Source organism: Gymnogyps californianus, chromosome 10 (genome assembly GCF_018139145.2).
Source record: "Gymnogyps californianus isolate 813 chromosome 10, ASM1813914v2, whole genome shotgun sequence".
NCBI lineage: Eukaryota > Metazoa > Chordata > Aves > Accipitriformes > Cathartidae > Gymnogyps > Gymnogyps californianus.
The window spans coordinates 23,530-42,849 of record NC_059480.1 but is presented as its reverse complement, the minus strand read 5'-3'; the positions used below and the strand labels follow the sequence as shown (position 1 = coordinate 42,849).

The 19,320-nt window shown below is 63.8% G+C and overlaps 1 protein-coding gene across 1 annotated transcript in view; it reads left to right on the top strand.

Moving 5' to 3' along the window:
* KIF1A (kinesin family member 1A) overlaps positions 1–18,461 on the top strand; it is a 33,669-nt gene extending 15,208 nt beyond the window's left edge. Inside the window, 30 exon segments of the mRNA XM_050902192.1 lie at positions 10–82; positions 334–427; positions 563–711; positions 871–1,049; positions 1,139–1,276; positions 2,204–2,476; positions 5,961–5,992; positions 5,995–6,078; positions 6,161–6,246; positions 6,568–6,706; positions 6,873–7,041; positions 7,393–7,483; positions 7,861–7,979; positions 8,157–8,212; positions 8,930–9,038; positions 9,162–9,228; positions 9,320–9,404; positions 9,785–9,890; positions 11,872–11,898; positions 14,821–14,935; positions 15,181–15,314; positions 15,456–15,517; positions 15,629–15,774; positions 16,077–16,289; positions 16,448–16,525; positions 16,809–16,933; positions 17,074–17,220; positions 17,338–17,530; positions 17,606–17,724; positions 18,407–18,461. Coding sequence (XP_050758149.1) covers positions 10–82; positions 334–427; positions 563–711; positions 871–1,049; positions 1,139–1,276; positions 2,204–2,476; positions 5,961–5,992; positions 5,995–6,078; positions 6,161–6,246; positions 6,568–6,706; positions 6,873–7,041; positions 7,393–7,483; positions 7,861–7,979; positions 8,157–8,212; positions 8,930–9,038; positions 9,162–9,228; positions 9,320–9,404; positions 9,785–9,890; positions 11,872–11,898; positions 14,821–14,935; positions 15,181–15,314; positions 15,456–15,517; positions 15,629–15,774; positions 16,077–16,289; positions 16,448–16,525; positions 16,809–16,933; positions 17,074–17,220; positions 17,338–17,530; positions 17,606–17,724; positions 18,407–18,449 — 3,451 coding nt within the window. The 3' untranslated portion in view covers positions 18,450–18,461.
* The last annotated feature ends 859 nt before the right edge of the window (positions 18,462–19,320 follow it).

The window sequence follows — 19,320 nt, the reverse complement described above, 5'->3', positions numbered from 1 at the left end:
TCCTCCCAGGCTCCAGGAACTGGAGGACCAGTACCGGAGGGAACGGGAGGAGGCGAATTACCTTCTCGAGCAGCAGAGGCTGGTAGGTGGCCAGGACCTGGCTCCTTCTCAGGCTGCCCAGGCATGACTGAGTCCTGGCAGATATTTGCATGGGGTGGCTCTGTGTGTCCTAAAAACAAGGGTAAACCTGTTGTTCCTGGGGTTGTCCCCATAAACACGGATCCAGAGGAGGTCGGAGGTCAGGTTCTTGCGGGGAGGGAGAAGCGCTATGTGGCAGCATGGAGGAAGGTCACACCTTGTGGGGTGCATCATCCCTCTCCCTGCTTCCCCCAGGACTATGAGAGCAAATTGGAGGCTTTGCAGAAGCAGATGGACTCTAGGTATTACCCTGAGGCAAACGAGGAAGAGGAAGAACCTGAGGATGAAGGTGAGGGCTGGGTGCCACCACAGGGTTTTCATGCTCTCTGCGGGAGCGGGAAGAGTGGACCATGGGTCCCCTGGGCACCTCTGTGCTGATGTCCTCCCTCCCGGCGGTGGGGTGACTCCCTCCATGTCCCCACAGTGCAATGGACAGAGCGGGAGTTCGAGCTGGCCCTCTGGGCCTTTAGGAAGTGGAAGTGGTACCAGTTCACCTCCCTCCGCGACCTGCTCTGGGGCAACGCCATCTTCCTCAAGGAAGCCAATGCCATCAGCGTGGAGCTGAAGAAGAAGGTGGGTGCCCAGGGCTCCTCTCTGGCTTGCTGCGGCACCCACAGCAGAGGCCACAAGCGTGGGCCACCAGGGAAGTGCTGAGGAGGGGGTCGCCGAAGGCACCGTGTGAAGCCCACTGTCCTCCCGGGTGGCTCACCGTCCCCCTCTGCCCCTCTCCAGGTCCAGTTCCAGTTCGTGCTCCTCACGGACACGCTGTACTCGCCTCTCCCTCCTGACCTGCTGCCTCCCGATGCCGCCAAGGACCGGGAGAAGCGGCCGTTCCCCCGGACCATCGTGGCTGTAGAGGTGCAGGACCAGAAGAACGGGGCAACGCATTACTGGACCCTGGAGAAGCTGAGGTGGGCGAACGATGCCTGCGCCGGGGAGGGCTCGGCCGGCCTCAGCCCAGTTTCTCACTGCTGCCCGCCTTGTCCCCCTCTGCCTACAGGCAACGTCTGGACCTGATGCGTGAAATGTATGACCGAGCAGCAGAAGTGCCTTCTAGCGTCATCGAGGACTGCGACAACGTGGTGACTGGTGGAGATCCTTTCTACGACCGCTTCCCCTGGTTCAGGCTGGTCGGCAGGTGAGCGCTTCGGCTCCTTCTAAGCACGGCTGGGACCCCCAGGCAGCCCTGTGGGAGGAAGCGCTGCCGGCTCTGCCATACGCAGGGCATTCGCCTCCCCAGGGCTGCACCGTGGGAGGATGCGTTGTCCTCCCCCGGTGCCGGTCAGGGCCCATCTTGCCTGCGATGGCTCTCCTCCGCATTGGCTGCCGGGACCCTGAGGGACCCGCGAGCCGCTGGCGATGCTCCCGCTGCCTGCCCTAACAGTGCTGTGAGGCACGGGCTCTTGGCTTGCTGCCGGTGGGAGGCGGGGGGGCCGCGGCTGTCCAGCAGGCTGAGAGCCCATGCCGTCGTGACCTCCGCCCCGGTGGGCACGTGTCCATGTGCACGCATTGGTGTCTGAGCATCCCTGTGTATGGTATGTGCCGCGTGTCTCCGTGCGCTTCCCGCGCGCCGGTTGGAAGGGTGCGGTGCCGGCAATGAGGACGGGCCACCCCGGAGAAAGGGTCTGCCCCGGCGGGCAGGGGGAGCAGGGGGCTGAGCCGCGTGGCCCAACCAACCACACCTGCTGCGGAGGCATCCCCCTGTGCCACGGCACGTGGAGAGATTCCCTTCGGCGGCTGGGGTGGCGGCGAGCCTCGTACCACCCACTCCGTCCCCGCGTTGCCTGCAAAGCCAGCAAGGGGAATCCCCACCTTTTGCACCAGTTCCTTGGGTCGCTCTTTTCTCTGCCCTTTATAAAGGTGTTGGTGGCTTCCTTTAGAGACGCACCGGACGGGCAGGTCTTTATTTCCCGACATCCCTTGGTTTAAGCAGAAAAAACCCCCACCCCAAAACCCAAACGAGAAAAAGAAAACCAACCCCAACCCCCCCAAATTCCTGTTCTTGCTCTCTCTGTTTGGAACAGCTGGTGTTAACCTGTCTTCTATCTTGTTGTACTAACCTTAGTTCAGATATCTCTGGCTGCAACAGCTCTCCTCTTTTCAACACATGCATGAGCGAGCGCATGGCTGATCTCACCCCCTCCCCTACCTTCTCGAACCCCGACTCCGACATCACCGAGCCTGCTGACGAGCAGCACCAGGGGCAGGAGGAGGAGGAGGAGGAGGAGGAGGAGGAGGAGGCGGAGGACCTGGAGGAAGACATCTTTCCGGAGTGCCCGCTGTGTGATGGCCGGGATCCGTTTTACGACCGCTCCCCCCTGTTCAGTTTAGTAGGAAGGTTGGTGAGGTTTTAGGAGAGCATGCCGGGAAGGAACTAGCTCTTTCGCATGAGGGAACTGCTTTCGGACACGACTCCCACCTCTGGGGCGTCCCGGAGGCGCAGGGGTGGCCGGCCGGCCGGGATTGCCGCCCAGCCCAGGGCGCCCGGTGGGGCGGCAAGGTGCCCACCGAGGTAGGGCTGTGACGAGCGCAGTGGTGGTAGGGGATAGCGGGGGAAGGCGGACGGCGCCAGCTCCGCTGGAGGCTCTTTAGGCAGGTCCCTCTTTGGGGTGGCCCCCGAGAAAGGCAGCTCTGCCGCGTCTCCGGCACCAAAGGAGCCGGGGAAGCTGCATGGGGGTCTCGGTCCTGGGCGTTTCTGTCCCAGGGAAGGCCACCTCCCACCCGGCTCAGGGTGACCCCCCGTGGTGCCGCTGCCTGGGGACACGCAGGCACTTCGAAGCTGCGCGTGCCTCTGGCACCGGCTTGGCCGTCCCGGCTGCGTCGGTCAGCGTGAGCCCCCCCGGACACGGAGGCTTGGATGTCCCCAGGCGGTCGTGGGGATGAAGCCGAGGGGAGCGAGGGGAGAGCCAGGCGCAGGAAGGAGAGGAGGGCTCTGCGAAAAGCGGCGTTTTCTCTCGCCGCCCTTGCCCAGTGCTTGGCTTGGGGCCGTCCCTGCCAGCTTGGCACAGGAGATGTTCAGGGAGGTCGCGGAGACCCGAGTGCAGGCTCCAACTCCTCCTCAGCTCTGGCCAAGGACAAGAGCTTTGATTTCTCATACCTGTTGGCCAGGAGACTCCCCTGGACTCCATCAGTCTTGGCCTGGAGAAACCCACCAGCTGCCTCAAAACTGGCTGTGCCGCCAAACCCAGTTGCAATCTGCCCATCCCCAAAATGGGATGCGGTGCTGCCCGTTTTGCTGCCCCGGTGCTGCTCCGGGGTTTTCGCAAGGGGATGTGCACCCGGAGCTGGTCCTGGAGCCTCTGCCCCAGGCAGGAGCCAGAGGGGCTCATGACGGTGAACCTCTCCCCACTGGGGCTGCCCCGACGGGTGGAGTTGGAGCTCCTCTTCCTCAGTGTGCTAAAGCCAGGCTTATCCCTGCCAGGCAGGGTGCGGGCAGCGAGGTGGGGAGGAGGGGGACCAGCGCAGGCAGAGAGGGTGGAGGTGGGGTAAGAGTCCTGCAGCCTCAGACCGAAAGAGCTGGGTTCTTCCCCCTTTTTTTTTCTTTTTTCCTTTTTTCCTTATTTAAAAAACCAAACAAACAAATATCAAAAAAGCCCCAGAACTCTTGGGGTCACCTCAAAAAACCAAACAAGGCCCTGCGGCAGCGGCCCCGCTCCGTGCCGGGGGCACGTTCCCCGGAGCTCGGCGCCTTCCGACTTCTTTTGAGTCTGCCCTGGGTTTGGCTCCCCGCACAGCAGCTCCGCCGGCCACATTTCTTGTGAAGTGTGCTTGGATTGGTTTATGATTGGATCCTTGTCTTTGATTTTTTTTCCTTTCTTTCTTTTTTTTTCTTTTAGTTTTTTTTTTTTTTAAGTTTTTGGGGGTTTTTTTCTTAGCTGCTGGCTCTATCTCTCCAAAGCTTTAGCGAAAATTGGGGTTATTTCACTTTCGTCTTCCTTTGGAAAGGCTTTTCTTTGGTCTGAGCATGCCATCTTTGCACCTCACCAATCTTGTGGTTAGTGTCCCTGCCCTCCTTCCTCTAGTGACACACTTGTCCCCCTCCTCCCCGCCCGCCCCCCCTCCCTCCCCCTCTTTCCTCCCCTCTCCACTCCCTTGGCTTCAACACCAGCTGCCCTGCGATTTCGGGCGGGTGGGCGCACCCAGATCCCCGTGCTTTCGAGACCTCCCTGTTGGTCGCAGGGCTCTGCCCTGGGCACGCGGTCCTGCCGGGAAGCCCTGGCACAGTCCAGCCACTTGTCCCTGGTGGTCTCTGAGAAGAGATGGGGTGAGACGAGCCCGAGAGAGACGGTGATGGGGCATCACCTTCGCTTCCACAACTTGAGTCCTTGGAGATGCTTTGGGTGGAAAAAGCGTCAAGCAGCGGTTGGAGTCACCAGAGCAGGGGGAACCTCCGGACTTTCAGGCTCAGGCTGCAAGTGCGGGGCTGGGGGCCTCCTGCAAGAGCACCCTGGGCACTTTCGGGTGCCGTGGATGTCTGCAAAGACACCGGCAAGGTTGGGACGTCGTGAGCAGCACTGCCAGCCGCCTGGAGATGCAACCCTCATGGGAGCCTCCTGAAGCAAAAGTGTCCTGCCGGCCGCAGCGCCATCCCCCCATGACACCTGAAGATGCTGCATGTCAAGATGCTGGTGGGCGCCCCGGGGAGGGGTGCCGGGCACCCTGCACCTCCTCTTGCTGGGACCGGTGCCGCCCCGCAGGCAAGGGTAGTTCGCACTTCTCGGCAGGCAGCTCGGTGCCGAAGGCTGTGGAATTGACTTGTCGCTGTTGAGGGCACGGTGCACCGCCATTGCCAGAGTGCCAGGAGGACTGTGGAACGGCGAGCCAGCTGATGGGCGAGGTTGAGGAAGGTGGCAAGAGGAGGCAAAAAGCTTGAGAAACAGAGAGCTGCGACCTGGCAGGAGGTCCCGGCAGAGATGTGGTGTAGCTCTCACATTGAACCCCGGCGCGGCACCTTGCCGCGGTAGCGTCGGCAACCTGGACGGCGTGGAGGATGGCGGGGAGGCTCAGACCTGCCGCACAGGGAGCGGGCAGCTCCTTCCTCACCCACAGGGAGAAGCCGGCCATGCCGTCCCTGTGATGTGCTGGTGGGCGGCCCGGGACCCTGAAGCCACATGTGTGAAGGGATGGGGCGGGGGGACACATGCTGCCGATGCCGCCAGCTACGCCGTGCAGCCTCCCTCCCAGCCAGGCAAAGGCCACCTGCAGCCACCAGCGGTCCTGCAACGCCGTGGGCAGAGCCGGGGCCAGGACCCTTCCCGGCAGGTTCATCTCTGGAGGCTTCTGACCTCCAGCCAGGACCTCCTCCTCTCCCCTCCTTCGCTCCCGCCGGCCTCTACCTCCCTCGTCACCCTCCCTTCCCCCCTGCCTTGCCCCTGTCCCCCCCACGGTGACTCTGCAGCCACCCCCGAGTCGTGTCGCAGCACCTCCTGCCCTAGTCCTCCGGCTCTCCACCGCAGAGAAGGTCCTCTTCCCTCCCAGCTTCACGGTGGCACCAGCGCAGCCCCCCTCCCCTCCCCGCCCGCCACGGAGGTGACAGCCGGAGAGGTACGCGAGCCCCGTCTGCTTCGTGGTGCTGCCCGTGGCGCGCTGCCTGCCCGCCTGCCTGCGGCACGCTGCCCGCCCGCTGCCCGCTCCCTGCCCCTCTCGGCTGGCCCTGGCTGCCTTCTCTTTAGTTTTGCTTTGCAGTGCCGCGGTCGCGCCGTGAGCGGTGACCTGGGATCCCGGCCGCCGCCGGCCGCGCCACCCGCGCCTGGGGACCCGCGGGTGGGAGCAGTGACCGCTCCCCCCCGTGTTGTGTGTTCCCCCCCTCCCCTCTCCGGCAGGGCCTTCGTCTACCTGAGCAACCTCCTCTACCCGTGCCCCTGGTCCATCGTGTGGCCATTGTCAGCGAGAAGGGCGAGGTGAAGGGCTTCCTGCGCGTGGCCGTCCAGGCCATCTCAGGTAGGAGGGGGACTCACCCCAAAATGTGCCCCTCGCATCCCTCGCGCCCCCCCATGCCGGCTCACCCCCATCCCTCCTCCAGCGGATGAGGAAGCCCCCGACTATGGCTCCGGCGTGCGGCAGTCAGGGACGGCCAAGATATCCTTCGACGACCAGCACTTTGAGAAGGTACGGCGGCGGCTGGCTCTTGGTGGGTGCCCGGGGACCGCAGACCCCTGCCTGCCACAGCAATGTTCCCCCATGGGGACCACCAGGCTCCCAGAGGTGCAGGCATCACGCTGAAGGGACTGTGCTCCCGGTCCACCCGGCAGCCCCCAGCCCTCTGGCACCCACTGGTGCACCCTGCTCTTGCCCATGTCCTGGGGGGGGGGCTGCCGTGGGGTGGGAGGGGAGAGCTGGAGGTGCACCAGTGCTCGGGGCGGTGGCAGCGGCACAAGCGGTACCGCCTCGGGGACCACCAGACATCCCTGAGCCCCACTCCTGGCGCAGTTTCAGTCGGAGTCATGCCCAGCCGTGGGGATGTCTCGCTCGGGGACCTCCCAGGAGGAGCTGCGCATCGTCGAAGGCCAGGGGCAGGTCAGCGACGTGGGTCCCTCCGCCGACGAAGTCAACAACAACACCTGCGCAGGTGAGGGGGTGCTGACAAGCGGTTGGGGAGTGGCCCCCCCCGCCGCGGCACCCAGCCTCCTGTGCCCACCCAAGCATCGAAAGCCTGCTGCCCTGGTGCGGGCCTGCTGGCAGACACCAAGGGAGGTGACCCCCCCGCCTTGCTGAGGACCCTTCCCTCCCTGCAGTGACCCCAGAGGACCTTCTCCTGGACAGCCCAGAGAAGCCTGTGCCAGACGGGCCGCTGGAGACAGCTCTGGACCACCTGAAGCTGGGCAGCATCTTCACTTTCCGCGTGACAGTCCTGCAAGCCTCTAGCATCTCCGCGGAATACGCAGACATCTTCTGCCAGTTCAAGTGAGCCCCCGGTGCCCCATGGCCCTGCATCTCCCACCGTGCTCCGGCCATCGCCTTGGGGCTGGTGGTGAATGTCGGGAAGCCCCAGCCCCCCATCTCTGAGCCCTTCGTGGATGGGGAGGCAAAACCAAGGGCTGCGGGATGAGCCCATCTGCTTGTCTAGTACCTTGTTCGGTTGCTGGCGAAAGGCAGGGAGAGGCTCCCGTCGCCTCCGGGGGGGTCCTGTGCCAGCCCAGCGTGCGGGCAGCAGCCCCGGGGGAGCGAGCTCTTCTTGTCCCTGCCCTCTCTCCCCTCCCTGCTCCAGCACGTCCCCATCCTGCAGCCCCCGAGCCACCTTCCTTCCCTCCGCAGCTTCATCCATCGCCACGACGAGGCCTTTTCGACAGAGCCCTTGAAGAACACGGGACGGGGGCCACCGCTGGGCTTCTATCACGTCCAAAATGTGCGTACCCCTCCCCTGCCCACACCCCCTCACCTCTGCGGCTGCCGGCGTCTCCGTGGGGCCATTGGCTGGGTCTTCTCCCCAAGGGAGCAGCTTCCTCCTGGCTTTCCCAGCCCATCACAGCTGCCCAGCTAAGTCAGCCTTAGACAAGGTGGATGTGTAGGGGGTGGACCGAAAGCCGCTGCCCTCCACCCGAAAAGGCTGGGATTTCATGGCAGTGGTCTTGGTGGGGAGAGCGTCCCCAGGCCACGGGGAAGGGGATGAGTGAGGGATGCAGGAGATCGGACAGGCTTGCACCATCCCACGTCCCTGGTGCTGTTGCCGGCTGCATCCCTTTCCCAGCTAAACTGCGCCGTTGACGGCTCTTTCTCTTCCAGATTGCTGTGGAGGTGACCAAGTCCTTCATTGAATATATCAAGAGCCAGCCGATTGTATTTGAAGTCTTTGGGCACTACCAGCAGCACCCCTTCCCGCCCCTCTGCAAGGACGTCCTGAGGTGGGTGCACCCTGGGCCACCCCTGGGTGCCACGGGGGCATCTGGTGCAGCTGGCTTCCTGGGGACCCGAGAGGGGGGGGGGCAGGTGGCGGGAGGGGGTGGCTCTGGGGTGTAGGTGTGGTTGGCCTGGTTTGGGGGTCTCTGTGGATGCTTTAACTGAGGTGGTTCTCTCTGCAGCCCACTGAGGCCGTCCCGGCGCCACTTCCCCCGTGTGATGCCACTCTCCAAACCAGGTAGGGGATCTGGCCTCCTGCTCCCCTGCCTGCCCGTGGTTCCTGTGCTGGGTGCGGGGTCCCCTTCCCCAGGGGGACCAGTTAGGACCCCAGGGGCACCACAAAATGTACTGCAGGCCAGAGCACCCAAAAGCCCTTGGCACCCATTCCCGCAGCACTCGGCTGATGCAAAGCCCCCTTCTCACCTCCTGCAGAGTGGCAGGGAGGAGGCTACCCTCCCTGGACAGCTCAAATGACCACCCAGCCCCGCCATCCCACAGGGGCTGCAGGGTCCCCGCTGTGCTCTGGCCGCCGAGACCCGAGTTGTTGGGGTTTGGCTGAACGCCGGGGTTTGCTGTGCGGTCTCCATGCCAGCACCGGGGGAGCCTCACTCCGGCTGTCCCCGAACGGTCCCTGGAGCGGTGCTGTGCGGTTTGGAACGTGTCTGTGTCAAGGCTGCGGGCTCAGGGCGTCCATCTCGGGGGTGGGTGAGGCCGGCTGCATCCTGACACCCTCGCTGCTCCACATTGAGCATGGGAGAAGGCACGCCAGTGGTCAGCGAGGTCCCCGGGATGGGGCTGTCCCACTCTGTGCACTCCCTCCTGCCTTGCTGCCACCTCCGTGTGTCTCCCCGCGGTCCCTGCCTGCTCTGCCCTTACTCTGCCTGCTGTCACGTACCTCACTCCAAAACGTCAGCAGCAAGCTCGTCCTTTAAGCTGTGTTTCTGACCCGCCACAGTGCCTGCGACGAAGCTGAGCACCATGACTCGGCCCAGCGCTGGCCCGTGCCAGTGCAAGTACGACCTGATGGTCTTCTTCGAGATCTGTGAGCTGGAGGCCAACGGCGAGTAAGTCCTGCCAGAAAGGGGAGCGAAGGAAGGAGAGGGAGGCAGCGCGGTGATTTGCCCAGTGCTCGGCACCGCCGGGCAGGCTGACGGGGCTCTGTGTCATGCCGCGATCCTCTCTTCCAGCTACATCCCTGCTGTCGTGGACCACCGTGGAGGCATGCCGTGCCATGGGACCTTCCTCCTCCACCAGGTACTCCCTCCCCGAGATGCCGTCCTGGCTCTGGCTCCTGCTGGGAGCTGTGTTAACCATTGCCCCTTTTCTTTGGTCTCATGGGTCTCAGGGCATCCAGAGGAGAATCACCGTCACCTTGGTGCACGAAACGGGCAGCCTCATCCGCTGGAAGGAAGTGCGGGAGCTGGTTGTGGGTAAGCCGAGCCAGGTTGGGTGGGATGTGAGCCATGCCCAGCCTCCCAAGCTCCCAACCATCCTCTCGGGCTGTTTCTCACCCACGTTCCCACGTGGGGCTTTACGCCTCGTCTCCCCTCCTGCCCTGCAATAGCAAAGCGGTGGCTGCCCGGCAGGTGACACCGGGACGCCGCGTAGGCAGGATGCCTCGGTCCCGGCCACCGTGTCCAGGAGCTGGACCAGGACCTCTGGCGCTGAGTGGCCGAGCGCCGGGCGGCTGCTGCCTACGCCAGAGGGGCTGCTGGGGGATGCAGGCAGGCGGGCTGCCCCTACCCCTCACGGGGACCCTCACAGGGCCACCGCCTGTTGCCTGAGCGATGTCCCCATGCTGCACTTGCAGGTCGGATCCGGAACACCCCAGAAGCAGACGAGTCTCTCATCGACCCCAACATCCTGTCCCTGAACATCCTCTCCTCCGGGTACATCCACCCCTCCCAGGATGACCGGTGCGTGCCGCTTCTTCTCTTGCTCTTCCCCCGCTGTGGTGAGGGCTGGGGGACACACGTGGGGAGCCCCTCTCTCCCCTGGGGGGGCTCTCAGCCCCTCCGCAGGGTCTTGCTGATCCGTTGCTGCCTCTGGGTGGGGCTTTTCTGGAGCTGCAGAGGGTCTCGGGGTTCAGGGCTGCCAGCCCCCTTCCTCCTCCTCCCCGAGGCCTCTCCGCGCCGGGCTTTGGCACTACAGGGAATTTGGGTGGGGGTCCTGCTCTCTGGTGGCGGCTGTGACCGCCTGGCACAGAGAGCCAGTCGGTGCCGGTACCGGGAGGACGTACCGACCCTGCGGGTGGAGGGGACCTGCCACGAAGGACTATTTATCCCGTGTCCCAGCAAACTCGATGGAAAGGCCACTTGGTGCCCGTGGCCGGTCCCCATCTGTGGGGGGGTGATGCAGGAAAGCCATCCCCCATCACTGCCGGGTGACTTTGGGGATGCCTGCCCCTTCATGCCTGTCCCAGGGGGCTATGTCCCCCCTGTGGCTTTGGCAGGGGTGTGGGAGCAGCGGGGCCGGAGATTTTTTATCTCTCAGATCTCCCTGGCTGGGTCCTGCGGTGGCGGGGGGGTGCAGTGGGTGCGGAGGGCAGAGCTCTCCTCTGCACCAGGGCTGCTGGTAAAACTCGGGGGGGCTGGCAGGGGTCCCTGGCCAGAATGTGTGTGTGCGGGCAGCCGTGACAAGACGGGGATGGTCGTTGGCAGCACCAGGAGCAGCGGCACTGGTCCTGGGCTGTGCGTGTGGCAGTTGCCAGCGTAGGAGCATCCCGGCGGGGAGTGGGGACTGCTTTTCCCCTCGTTTTCTTCAGGGTCACTGCTGGCCCAAGGTGACCTGTCCCAAGGCAGTGTGTTTGGGGGGGGGATGACGAGGGTCTGGATGGGAGGTACCACCCTGTAGCGCTCCCGGGGCAGCTCTTCGGCACGGTGGAGCGGCAGGCACGCGATACCCGGGCAGCAGAGCCAAATCACGGGGTTGGGTATGCGTGCGAGTGTCGGACCAGGAGACCTTGGCAGAGCCATGGGGACAACAGAGCAAGGCTAGGCGGGGACGGTTGGGTGAGGAGGGCTCAGCCCGGCAGAGCTGCGGTGGTTTTTGCTGGGCTGCTGGGAGCTGGGTGGCTGTGGCACCCACGGGCTCCTGGGGTTGCACTGTTTTATGTCCGCTCCTGATCTGGCCGGTTGGTCCTGGGTGCAGCCAGATCGGATCTTCAGCATCTCTAGCGTAGCCTGGCAGGGGAGATGTGCCTCCTGCTCCTGCCTTCCCCCCGTGGGTCCTGCAGGGCAAGGAGAGGGGGGACACAGCTCAGGCTGGGGGGATGCTCGGGGAGTGGAGAGAAGCGGGGAGACGAGGGGCTTGGGTTTTGCAAGAGCCTGCCTCACCTGCACGCTCAAAGGGTCTGTGCCTGAGGGCCAGCCCTGAATCAGGGCTGCGAGCCAGTGTGCACGCTGTATCTGTCCCGTATCCATGCCGTGAACCTGCCCAGGGCCAGGCAAGGGGGAGGAGCGGACGGCCAGCTTCCCGCGGGATGCCGAGGGGCGCTCGCTGCAAACCCCCCCGCTTCCATCCCGCATGCAGGCACACATGCTTCGGCCCCAGCAGCCTGCAAGGACGGGCAGAGGGAGGGCAGCGGGCAGAGCCGGGGCCCGCTTCACCCTCCTCCCCGGCTGCTTGTGCTCCCTGCTTCGCTGCCTTATGCCACACAGCCTCCATCGCCCAGAGCGACCCTGGCTTCCCTCCCCGCAGCCTCCCCAGTCCCCTGGAGCCACTCAGGAGGAGACCGGGGGAGCGGTACGGCTCCCTCCCTGGCACCCATTCATCCCTGCATCGAGTGCCCAGAGAGGAGGCGCGGGGGGCAGCACCCAGGGTCCCCCCTCGCTTCTCTCCGCTGCTGCCGCCCATCTGAGCCCACACTAACCATGTGATTGTTTTGTGTTTTCGCAGGCAGTTTCTTGATTCGGATATGCCTAGGTATTATTTGTTTCCATTGGTTTTTTTTCCACCCCCCCCCCTTCCTCTCTCCCTTCGTTCTTTCTCCCCCCTCGCCTTGGCGCGCTCACTCCCACCGGAGGCAGCACTTGGACATCTAGCCCCCCATCCCTCCACACGCCCCATCCCTCCTCCCTCCCGCCCCGGCACCTCTCGCTCACTCGGCCCCTTTTGCTGTTTGTTTGGGCCGCGCTCTCGCTGGCTGCCACTCCCCCTCGCACGCCTGCGTCCCCATCGCCTGATTTGGGTTTTCTTCTTGCTTTTTTGACTTCGCTGCTCTCCCATCTCTCCGGCATCCGGTGCCGAGCGTGCCGCCCCTCCGTCACCTCCCGCCCCAGCCCCAGCTTGTCCCCCGGCGTCGCTTGGGGTAGCCGCAGGGCTGGTCCAGACCACGGCGGGGGCTGCGGGGTGCCTCCAGTCCTCGCCTGGGCACCCGGTGATGATGGCAGCACCGCCGCCCACCCCGTGCACGGTAGTCCCGCGGGCGTAGGTGCGGCATACGGGCGGTGTGCGTCTGTACGCAGGCGCGACAGCGGGTGTGCACACCCGTACGTGGCACGGACTGTTATACCCCTGTGTAAAGGGGGGGAGCGGCTGTTCGGGGACGGGGGGGGGGCTTCAGCTGGGACTGCAGGGTGAGCCTGGTGTGCGGCACATGGGCGAGAGCTGCTGGACCTGGATGCTGCCGCCAGGCTCTGGACGGGAGCATCGCCGAGGCCCCAGAGGAGGGGGTGTCCCGCCACCATGCCCCATGGCGGAAGAAGAGGGGGATGCTTCTGGGAGACAGGGGATGGGGTCTCCCAAGTCCTGGTGGGCTCCGTAGCTTTGTGCCAGGAGGTTGTCCTCCCTACAGTAGCTAGAAGCCGGTCCTGCTCGGAGATGCCCAAGGGCAGAGCTGTGCCTCCAGCGGCACCCTGTCCCTCCTGGGGTGCGGGGGGACGGATCCAGCCCGGATGCAGCCGGAGGATGCAGGAGGATGTGGGCTCACGCTGGCATTGCCCGTGGGCTCTTGGCAGGGGATGGGTGAAGAAATCATCTCCCACTGCGTGGGTGGTGGTGGGACGGCTGGTCCCCCCCTGACGGGCACCTTCCCGGGGGGCTGCGCTGGGCGGGAGCTCCTTGCCCTGGGATGGCAGTGAGGGCAGAGTTAAGGGGATGGGGAGCACGCATGTGCTCGCTTCCCTGCTGCCGGACCGTGAGGAAGGTGGGAGGCAGAGGGTTTTCACCCAAGGGGTAAGCCTCTGTCTGCCCTCGCCGAGCGCCTTCTGGGCTCCGATTCAGGGTCCAGCTAGGCAGGAGCTCCTTCGGCCAGCAGTGCCGATATGGGGTGAGTCCCCTCGAGAGGGGCTCCCCTTCCTCACGGCCCTGCTCCCGCGCCGGCCCCGTACGGACGATGCTTTCTGACCTTTCGTTTTTCTGTGTGTGTACGTGTGTGTGTTTGTCCTTGGGTCGCCTTCCACTTATAGCATTTCGTTTGGAAATGACACTAGGTATTTCGCGCGCACCCGCTCGGTCTGGTCCCTCCTGCTTCTCTCTCTTTCTCCTTTGCCTTCTCCCTTTGCTTTTTGCTCTTTCCCCCCTCCCCTGAGGCTCCTCTTCTCCTCCTCCTCCCTGGGGAGCACTCTCTTCTCAAGCGACCTGTGTCTGCAAAACGATCCTTCGCCTTGGCTCTGTCTCATGCGGGGTTTTTTTATGTATTTTATACACCTTCTGAAAGCGTCGTTCTCCCTCTTCTTCCAACGTGGGGGCAATCACAGCTGAGAGCCTCTCCCTGCTCCCTCTGGCTGCCCCGGCTCTCATTAAAAGAGCCCCTCGGCCGCCTGGACGCTGCTTCGGGGACGTGCCGAAGCATCCTCATTGAGGCATCGCTGAGCCACGGCTTCCTGAGGATGCTCAGGCAGGAGCCGGGGCTGCAGCAGCTCTAAGTGGCTTTGGGGAGTGGGTGTCCCATGACCCCAAGGCTGGCCCGGGAGGGAGCCCAGGAGCGGGGCAGGGGATGAAACAGGGATCCTCCATGCTCTCGAACCGGAGCCGCCTCCTGCTTCCCCCACCCTCGCTTGCTTGACCCGAAGAGGGCAGTTGCCACTCTTGTTCTGGGTGGCTGCACCGTCCTCTACGGGACCCCATAGGCACGGGGCGAGGGGGGCTGGGTGTCCCCCGCTCCTTTTCCCAGCCTGGGAGCCATGGAAAAGCCAGCGAGGGGAGTGAAGCAGCCTGGTGGGAATGGGGCTGGCGATCAGGGCAGAGCAAGAGCCGGGGGAGACAGTCTGACAGGGGCCAGCCACCAAATCGTGGTCCCCGGGTCCCGCTGGGGCTCAGGGCTGGCAGACGGGGGCAGCCCTGGGGAAGGGGACCTGGCTGGCGGGGGGGCTGCTCTCCCAGGGGCTGGCGCTGGCAGCAACCCCCCCAGTGCTGAGCATCCTCCCTCCTTTCCCTTCTGGCCATCGTCACCCGAACGGCAACAGCCGCTCCTGGTAGGGGCCGGGAAGTGCTGCGTGCCCTGGGCTGGATGGTGGGGACCTGGCCTGGGCACGCTGGGGGTGGCAGCCCCCCACTCCGAGCACGGGGGTGGGGCATGCACTCTCCTTTGCCTTCCCAGCCTGCCCTGCCTTGCCTGCACCCCAGCTGAGCCCCCACTCCTCCTGCGGTCCCTCCTCCCCAAAACCCCGGTCCGTCGGCCGTTCTGAGGGTGCCACGTCCCCCACCCACCACGCCTTGTCCCCCTTTGCCTTGAGCCTGCGTCCTCTGGAGTGGCTGTCCCCATCTGTCCCCGCCGCGCGTGCATGTCCGTGTGTCCTTGCAGGCCTGCCGCAGCACTGCGGGGGGGGACGATGGCATCTCCTTGCTCGCTCGCGTGGGGTTCTGGGGAGATGGTTTTACCGGCTCTGCTATTTTTTTCGGCAGGACTTTCTACCAGTTTGAGACGGCGTGGGATAGCTCCATGCACAACTCGCTGCTGCTCAACCGTGTCACCCCATACCGGGAGAAAATCTACATCACCCTTTCCGCCTACATCGAGGCAAGGACCTTAGTCGGGGTCATTATAATGCCAACAGTCTGGTATTTCCCCCACCGTCAGGGTGCTGCCAGCGTGAACCCCTCCTTTAGCCAGCACCAATGCTAACGGGGTGCAGGATTCAACCTGGTGCTTGGGGGCCCTGTGGGACCCCAGGAGTGGAAACCACTGGGCACCAGGGGTGGGAGAGACCCGCTGGGCTGCCAAGCCACAGCCCCCCTGACGCCTCCCCCCCTGCCCTGCTGCAGATGGAGAACTGCACTCAGCCCGCCGTCATCACCAAAGACTTCTGCATGGTTTTCTACTCCCGGGATGCCAAGCTTCCTGCCTCCCGCTCCATCCGCAACCTTTTCGGCAGCGGCAGCCTGCGGGCTTCCGAGAGGTACTGGGATGCCTTTCTGGGGGAGGAGAGCCATCACCCGGGGACTGGAGCCCTCCTGGGGCATCCCAGCAGCCTGAGCAAAATAACTGAGGCATGGGGATGGGGCAGAGCCGGTAACGCCTCGTCTCCCTTTGCTCGCAGCAACCGCGTGACAGGAGTCTACGAGCTCAGCCTCTGCCGCGTGGCCGACGCCGGCAGCCCAGGTGGGTGCCGTGCCTCTGCCAAGGTGTTCACCGCAGGGCCGGGAGGCACGGCATGGAAGTCGGGGTCGGGGCCATGCGTCTGTCCTCCCAGCTGTGCGTCTGTCCCCGCAGGCATGCAGAGACGGCGCCGGCGCGTGCTGGACACCTCCGTAGCCTACGTGCGGGGAGAGGAGAACCTGGCTGGCTGGCGGCCCCGCAGCGACAGCCTCATCCTCGACCATCAGTGGGAGCTGGAGAAACTCAGCCTCCTGCAAGAAGTAAGAGTCTGGGCTAGAAACGGGCTGAGAAGGTGCAATTTGCAGCTCAGCGCCTTGCCCTGCCGGTGCCTGTGGGGTTCCCCACCCTGGGTATCTCAGTTCTCCCAGTCGCGGGAGGAGGCAGGAGTGGGGCTGTGCTGCCGGTGCTTTCCTGTGCATCGCTGCTAGCCGGGTCCCAGCAGACCCGAAGCTAATGAGCAGGTGGGGTTAACGGGGCATGGGAAGTGCGGTCCCGAAAGGATGCCGAAAGGATGCTGGCAGCAGGGAAGGGGCCACCCCTGAGCCTGGCTGCCTGTGCCCAGGTGGAGAAGACAAGGCACTACCTGCTCCTGCGCGAGAAGCTGGAGACGACCCAGCGCCTGGGCCTGGAGACCCTGTCCCCCTGCTCCAGCGAGGACTCCGAGTCCCGAAGCACCTCCTGCGTCTCCTCCCCACTCTCTGTTGACGGGGCCCCTGAGGTCCGCACCTCTCCCCCCGAGACCCCCAGCGAGAGGCAGAAGGAGCTGGCCGTGAAGGTACCATCCTGCAGCATCCCCATCTCATGGGGATGAAGCCGGGAAGGGGCTCCCGCGGGGTGGCAGGGGGTTGTGGCAGGAGAAAGCCCAAGAAGAGCGAGAGGACGAGGGTGGAGGAAGGTGCCTCCTGCCCCACCGTCCTCCTCCTCTCTCTGCAGTGCTTGCGCCTGCTCACGCACACCTTCAACAGGGAGTACAGCCACAGCCACGTCTGCATTAGCGCCAGCGAGAGCAAGGTACCGCTGCTGCCCCAGGCTCCGCTGGGCTGGAGGGGGCCAGGAGGGATGCGTGGCCGGGGGGCCCTGGCTGGGTGGGGACCAGTTGGGTACCATGGCGTGGGTGGTCCCTGCTCCCTCCAGTCGCCCTGGTGTTCCCGGAGCTGGTGGCTCTCAGGACTGTGCCAGGAGAGGACCCCACTGGCTGGAGGTCTCGCCTCTCCTCATGTGAGCAGGCGCCTAGTCCTTTGCCTGTGCTCAGCTTCGGCCAGAAAATTGAGTCCACACCTCTGCTCCTCCACAGCTGTCTGAAATGTCCGTGACCCTGATGAGAGACCCCTCCATGCCAGCTCTTGGGGTCACCACTCTCACTCCCTCCTCGACCTGCCCGTCGCTGGTGGAAGGACGCTACAACGCCATGGAGGTCAGGTAAGAAGGTGGCTGGGAGGTTTGGGTGATGCCCCAGCGTCCCCCAAGCAGGGCAGCTGTACCACTGGGATGCGGTCCTGGTTGATGGGTGTTCCCCAGCTGTCACTCTTCCTACACCCCGGCCTCTTCTCCCTCCCCAGACCTCCCCAGGTCTCCTCCAGAGCAGAGAGCCCCGACCTGGAGCCTGTGGTAGAAGGAGAGCAGAAGAAGTCCCCGGCTCGCCGGCCTGAGGAGGAGAAGGAGCCCCAGCGTTTGCTGGTGCCTGATATCCAGGAGATCCGGGTCAGGTAGGGGCGGCTGGGGCTGCCAGCGAGGGGAGCGCCTTGGGGCTAGGGGGGACCGTGCCCTACCATTGCCTCCTCCTCACGGTCCGTGTCCCACCCTGACCTCGGTCCTTTCTGCAGCCCCATCGTCTCCAAAAAGGGCTACTTGCACTTCCTGGAGCCCCACACCAATGGGTGGGTGAAGCGCTTCGTGGTGGTCCGGCGCCCGTATGTCTACATCTACAACTCGGACAAGGACGCGGTCGAGAGGGCCATACTCAACCTTTCCAAGGCCCAGGTGGAGTACAGCGAGGACCAGCAGGCCATGCTCAAGGTAGGGCGCCGGGAGCCATCCCCGCTCCGCACAACCCCTCGGGCGAGGGACTCAGCCCCGGCTCTCCCTCAGCAGACCCCGAACACGTTTGCGGTGTGCACGGAGCACCGGGGCATCCTGCTGCAGGCAAGCAGTGACAAGGACATGCACGACTGGCTCTACGCCTTCAACCCCCTCCTGGCTGGGTCCATAAGGTACCAGGGGCAGCTTGGGGAAGGGGGGTGCCGGGAAGCCATCGGTGGGGGGTCTGCAGGCAGCCAAGTGTGCTCCCTGCCCTGCTTCCAGTGCTCTCCCTGCTGCAGCCCTCCTGGCCAGGCGTGGGGAGCACCTCCTGTGCAGAGCTGTGCCTGGACGGGCTCTCAGCCGGCAAAGCTCGGACCATATTAATCTTGATTTCACCCCCTCCCCACTTAAATGCTTCAATCTAGGGTCAGATCCCGGCTGGTACAGAAGTGTTGTGCTGAGTTCAAAGCAACATCCATGCCTGGTGGCAGGGACGCTGGCCCTTTGCTATTCTTGAGAGCATCTCATGTAGTTCTTGAGAGCATCTCACAAAGTTCTTGAGAGCATCTCACGAAGTTCTTGAGAGCATCTCACGAAGTTCTTGAGACCATCTCATGAAGTTCTTGAGAGCATCTCATGAAGTTCTTGAGAGCATCTCACGAAGTTCTTGAGACCGTCTCAAGTGGCAGGACTAGGGGAGTAGGAGTAAATGCACAGAAATTTGTGTGCTCTGGCTAAAGAGACACAATCCCGTGTCCCTCCAGCTCTGGCTGGATTCAAGCACCAGCCTGGAGCCAGGACACCGAACCTGGGGGACCACACCTCTCCTTGTCCACATCTCTGACACCTTTTGTCCCTTGTTTTTCAAATCAGATCCAAGCTGTCCAGAAGGAGAACAGCCCAGATGAGAATCTAACCTGAAAAACACCCTCCACCTCATCCGTCTGCCAACAGGATAAGATAGCTGATTCTGTCTCAAGACTCCCCATGTTAACGTCTGATCTCTCACACCATCTGCTGCCCCAGCTGTCTGCTCCATGGAAGGATCTGTCTCGATTCACACCTTCACCGGGGAAACTCACTTCCGTTCGTAGCTGCAAAAGCCTGGACCTGCCTGGGCAGGATTTCTCGTGCACGTGCCATCTACTGCCCGTCCCCCCGTGGGTGACGTTCATGTCACACCATCTGTAACACTCCAGAAAGGTCTCGGTCGGAGGGGAGGGAGCGAGGAGGGCGGTTTTGGCTAAAAGCTGGTCTTTGATCTGCAGAGGTGGGAGTGCGGTAAAGCTCGGAGGTGGGAGAGCAGGAGGAATTGCCTCCACGCGAAGGGAAAGTGGTAGTTTAGGTATGGGGATTTCCTAGTTTATTGATGTTTCTGCAAGAGATGGCAGGGTAAGATCAGGTGTCGGTAGTTTAAGATGATATTTATAAAGTATTTATTTCTATTTACGTCACAAAAATCCCGTAAATTGGGTCCTGGCCCCCGGACAACGCCTCCCCCAAGCAGGGGAGAGCCTTGGCGGTGGGCCAGAGTCCCGGAGATGCCTTCCCCGGGACATCCCTGGCATGTGCCCAGCGGCAGCGGAGCTCTTGCCCTTGCTCCCCGCCTTTCCCCAACCCTCTGCTTTGCTCCCCCTGCAACTTAAACTACTTCTCCCCTGAGTGGTGGCTGGACAGCCCACCATGTCTTCCCAAAGGAGGCAATTCCTACCTGCCCCATCTACCTCTGGAAGAGGGGAGCCCGCCACCTCTGCTGGCCGCGGCACCCACATCCACACGGATGGGTC